Raw genomic sequence first — 5353 nt, forward strand, 5'->3', positions numbered from 1 at the left:
AATTGTTAGATACATTAGACTTCTTGAATCTGGTCATTAATTCACACTGAGTTGAAAATGTACTTTCATTTTTTACCAAATATTAAACGAAGAAAACGTGAAGTTGAATGTTAATTGAAAGTAATAATAGTAATAAATTATTAATTCTATTTTTCCCCAACTTCAAAAAAATAAAAAGTATTTTGTTCCTTAAAAGGTGAGAACTTTTCAATCTATCGTCTTAACATTTGTTGTATTAAAAAGAAAATCCACGTGATAGAAATCTAGTTCTTGAGGTCCTATTTGATATCTTTTCATTTTTAATTTTATGTTTTTTAAAATTATACGTGTTTGCTTATAACTATTTTGGTGTGCAAAGTACTTTCAAAATTAAAAAACAAAAAACAAAAAACAAAATTTACTTTTTGAAAATTACTTTTTTTAGTTTCAAAATTTTAGCTCAATTTTTTTAATATATCTAAAAATAGATGTAAAATAAAGAAATATATTGGTAAAAATAGTATTTAGAAGCTTAATTAAAAAAAACCAAAAAAATTAAAAACGAAACGGATATGAAATTTAATTATAATTATATTTATTTTGTGATTGAACTTAAATAATTTTTAATGATGTCCTTAAATTTTCAATTTTGGACCTCAATAAGTATTTGACATTAATATCATTACTCAAATGTTAACTTTGCATGCTAACTAAACTCACAGGTGAAGATATAATAGGATATGACATACAAGAATAGGTCAACAGCGTAAAGTAAATTGAATTAACTTAAAGAAATTAGTAAAAAAAAAAATTTAAACTTAAAATTTATTATGAAGTAAAACATAGAAATTTAGTAAAACGATGATGAAAATGAATTTTATGTAAAGTTTAATGAGGAATTAGGCAACATAAAAGAGTTTTTTAAAAAAAGGGAAAAAAATATATAAAGAAGTACATAAAAAAGAAATGGAAAGTCAAGGCTACCTAATACTCTCAAATTGTAGTAAATGCAACGCAATTACTAACCAGCAACCACTCCACCATACCAAATTCAATAAATAACCAACCCAACGCACTCCTCAAAAAAAACAAGACAAAAAAAAAGGCCCAATTTTTTTTCTTTGAAAAAATTGAATTTTATAAGAGGAATTAATAATTAATAAATGGTTGCTTTTATGGAATAGAGGGAAAAGTCAAGTTTAGCTGCGGGAGGGGGAAGAGAGTAGAGAGCTCCAGAAACGTCAACCAGAGCTAAGGGCACTTGCCACGTGTCAGTCAACCATGGTTTTCATCAAACCCTTGCGTATGATCCAACGGTGATGTGACTCGGTTTCCCATGCGATGCAAAAAACTTCAATTTTGCAGTTTGACTTTTTTTCCATTTATTTAATTCTCTGGATTTCGAGTTTAATTTTAATCCAATTCCAAAATCGGCGAGTTATACGCGTGCAAAACGTTTCGTTCGGGACCGTTGATTTGAAAGCGGGCCCCACTCAAGCCGCGCGTGAACAACACTGTCTCGGTTACCGATTTTTCTTTTTATTTATTTATTTATTTTAACCCTAAAGAAAAGACGCCTATTTGAGTCCGAGTAAAACTTCCAACCTTAGTCAACGCCCCACGCTACGGAAAATAAGGAAAAATAATAATAACTTTTTCTTTCTTCTTTCCTCTTCAATTTTTATTTTTATTTTTTAATTTTCTTAAAGATTTGAAAACCAAGACGGCGTTTTTTCTTATTTCAAACAACGTTACTCCAAAGTCAACGCCTCTGTCTCCCTTTCTTCTTCTTCTTCTTCATTTTCCACTCGCCTTCCCTTTCCTCCTCCGTCTTCTTCCTTCGTTCTGCCATGAAATATACATAGTTTTAGCTTTTTTTTATTTTTTATTTTTCAAGTTTTCATTTTTTTCTTCTTCTTCTCGATGGGTAACGGGATTGGGAAGCTCGGCGTTTGCTTCACCGGAGTTGGGGAGAATCGCCGGCGGCCGGATATTTCCGTTCTGCTATCGAATCCTCTCGATGAAGGTCTCGGCCACTCGTTCTGCTATGTCCGGCCGGACCCTTTGAGGGTTTCTTTGTCCAAAGTTCATTCGGAGGAAACCACCACTTTCCGATCAATCTCCGGCGCTTCTGTAAGTGCCAACACATCGACGCCCCTCTCCACGGCTCTTATCGATCTCTATTCCTACAATAGCATTGATCGAGCGGCGGCTTTTGAGAGCTCCACTTCGTTTGCTTCGATCCCTTTGCAGCCGATCCCTCGAAACATGATCAATTCGGGGCCGATTTCGGGGAATTTCAGTGGAATCCCATGTTCCGGGCCTCTGGAGAGAGGGTTTTTATCGGGTCCAATTGAGCGAGGGTTTATGTCGGGTCCACTGGATCGGGGGATTTTTTCGGGTCCTCTCGATAATTCTGCGTCCGGTGAGTTTCAGAGAAGTTTCTCTCATGGAGGAGGGTTCGGTTCCAGATCTAGATCCAGAAAAAGCCGCTTAATCCGGATTCTTCGAAGCGCGATTTCGAAGTCGATTTATCGAGGGCAGAATTCCATTGTTGCCCCGATTAAAGCGGTTAAAGAACCCGATTGGATCGTCATGCCCGAGAAGCATAACGAAAATTTGACTGTGAGCAGCTTGAATTTCAGTAGTGAGGGAAGTCTAGAGGATGACGATTCGATGGAGAGCCAGAATCTGCAGTGGGCTCAGGGGAAAGCAGGGGAAGATCGAGTTCATGTTGTGGTTTCCGAAGAACATGGGTGGGTTTTCGTAGGGATTTATGATGGATTCAACGGCCCAGATGCTCCCGATTATCTCTTGTCGAATTTATACTCCTCCGTTCACAAGGAGCTCAAAGGTTTGTTATGGGATGAGAAGCTCGATTCCGCCGGAGTCGCCCCTCCGGCCACTTCCCCTGTACGATCTGAGAATCCTTATTCAGAAACAAGAGATTCTTTAGGGATTAATGACAGTGATTCGGAGAGAAATTGGGGGAGTGATGCTTGTTCTCATTGTGTGGAACAAGAAAATCATCCTTGCGCTAGTGGAGATGGAAATTCTGGATCGAATTCTCGGAGAAGGAAAGGTAAGAACTCAAGAGGGAAATTTCGAGGAGCCGCCGAGAAGTGGGAGGATAATCAGCGGCGGTGGAAGTGCGAATGGGACCGGGAAAGATTAGAACTCGATCGGAGGTTAAAGGAGCAACTGAATCGATCCGGGTCCAACGGTTCGAGGTCGATTAATAATTCGGATGTCCTCAAAGCTCTGTCTCAGGCATTGAAGAAAACAGAGGAGGCCTATTTGGATACTGCAGACAAGATGCTTGTGGAAAATCCTGAACTGGCTTTGATGGGTTCGTGTGTGCTTGTGATGCTTATGAAGGGAGACGATGTTTATGTGATGAATGTTGGTGACAGCCGGGCTGTTTTAGCGCAAAAGGCCGAGCCCGATTATTGGCTCGGGAAGATTCGGAACGACTTGGAAAAGATCAATGAAGAACCAGTTCATGACATTGAAGCGTTAGATGGTGATAGAGGATTCACCCCCGCCAACCTTACTGCTTTTCAGCTTTCCGTGGATCACAGCACCAGTGTTGATGAGGTGATATAAGTATTCTAAAATGCAAGACAACTTTTTTCTGATATGATATGATATGATATCCTTTGGGATTTTGATGCATTTCTGTTGCTTGATATAGTTCTTGCTGTGATTTGTATTTCAGGAAGTTCAGAGAATTAAAAATGAACACCCCGATGATGCTGGTGCAGTGATGAACGACCGTGTGAAAGGCTCGTTGAAGGTTACCCGTGCGTTCGGTGCTGGTTTTCTCAAACAGGTTGGTGTTGCTCTTATATGGATTGTTCTTCTGAAGCAATTAGCTGCATTGATCGCTTCAAACTATATCTAGTGTTTATCTTTCTAGTGAATGTTGAATTGATAACCGATTTGCTAGTTTGATCTGAAATGCATTAATCTGGATTGCAACTGTTCTTTTCTTGACCTTTCATCTTCCGAACTGATTATACTCATTATAGTTGATTTCGTTTAATGTTCCAAGCAAACATTTCGAGGCATGGAACTACCATTATCACTCTGGTGTCCAAACTGGTCAGTCGAATGCATCCATTGCATAATATCTAAACTTCAGCTACAAGCACTATAGCATATCGATGCTATATGGTTCTGTCCATCGGATGAATTCAGTTTGTTTAATGAACTGGGCGCTTGGCATAGGGACTTATAACTGAATCATTTTCTTCACCCTGGATTGACACAAAGTTATATGATTTTTGCATTTCATCATTCTGTTAATACATGAGATTTCCTATCTGAGATTGGAATTTTGATTCCCGATCCCGAGATTGCAGTCGTTGACACAGATGTTGTGTTCTTCCTATGTGCAGCCTAAATGGAACAATGCACTATTGGAGATGTTCCGAATCGACTACGTCGGGAGATCGCCATACATCAATTGTATACCATCTCTCTACCACCACAGATTAGGACCAAAGGACAGGTTTTTGATACTATCATCTGATGGACTCTACCAGTACTTCACAAACGAAGAAGCTGTTTCTGAAGTCGAACTTTTCATCACATTGCAACCCGAGGGAGACCCGGCTCAACATCTGGTTGAACTACTTCTGTTTCGGGCTGCCAAGAGAGCTGGTACGACGAAAAGATTCCCGCCCTACAACCCTTCTCTTTTTTCATCTTTTCAGAATATAACAACACTGATATATTCAAATTCTTAACTTGGTTATGGTGATATACAGGTATGGATTTCCACGAATTACTCGAAATACCGCAGGGCGACCGGAGGAAGTACCATGACGATGTATCGATCATTGTAATTTCATTAGAAGGGAGGATTTGGAGATCATGTGTATAAAAAATAGAGGAAACAAGCAGGTAGATGATATAGAGAAGAATCCAGGAAAAGGTCAGGCTTTTTTCTTTATGTTAAAATTTTCTCCTTTTCCCTTATCACCATTGTAAGATGCAGAGATTAAGGCTCTTGGAATTTGCCCCTAGAACTTAATTCTGCAGTTTACTAGGTGGCAAGGAGATGTAAAGTGTAAAAGCTTGTTCTTTTTAATTAAAAAAAAACTGTCAAAGAAGGAAAATTTGTAATTTCTGAATAATTGGTATTCCTTTTTAACCAATGGCCTCTCCTCTCTTCTTCTTCCTGTTTATTTTCTGGGTCTTCTGTTCTGCAACATCAGTAATCTCTCAGTATCTTCACATCGTACTTCAAACTCGAGCTTTATCGAACGTGTTATTGAGTTTCGAAGATTGATTTTTTGCGATAAACCGACTCATTTCTTTTGCCAAGTCTAGCTAGAATAATCAATTCCTTGGCATTTCAACCATAGTA

General features: G+C 38.4%; 1 protein-coding gene across 1 annotated transcript; it reads left to right on the forward strand.

Annotated features, from left to right (window-relative positions):
- The first annotated feature begins 1719 nt into the window (after positions 1–1719).
- Positions 1720–5141, forward strand: PLL5 (pol-like 5). The gene is made up of 4 exons (XM_022292761.2): positions 1720–3576; positions 3698–3811; positions 4380–4644; positions 4752–5141. The coding sequence occupies exons 1-4, from the start codon at positions 1903–1905 to the stop codon at positions 4865–4867; spliced, it is 2169 nt and encodes a 722-aa protein (XP_022148453.1). The 5' UTR covers positions 1720–1902; the 3' UTR covers positions 4868–5141.
- Positions 5142–5353: the final 212 nt, after the last annotated feature.

The sequence above is a fragment of the Momordica charantia genome (assembly GCF_013281855.1).
Source record: "Momordica charantia cultivar OHB3-1 chromosome 2 unlocalized genomic scaffold, Mcharantia_2.0 BLBB01000002.1, whole genome shotgun sequence".
NCBI lineage: Eukaryota > Viridiplantae > Streptophyta > Magnoliopsida > Cucurbitales > Cucurbitaceae > Momordica > Momordica charantia.

Bases quoted from the DNA above. Each gene is read 5' to 3' on its own strand.
- PLL5 (XM_022292761.2), top strand. From the start codon at position 1,903: ATGGGTAACGGGATTGGGAAGCTCGGCGTTTGCTTCACCGGAGTTGGG. The intron at 3,577-3,697 runs GTGATATAAGTA...TTTGTATTTCAG, and splicing joins ACAGCACCAGTGTTGATGAG to GAAGTTCAGAGAATTAAAAA. The intron at 3,812-4,379 runs GTTGGTGTTGCT...TCCTATGTGCAG, and splicing joins GTGCTGGTTTTCTCAAACAG to CCTAAATGGAACAATGCACT.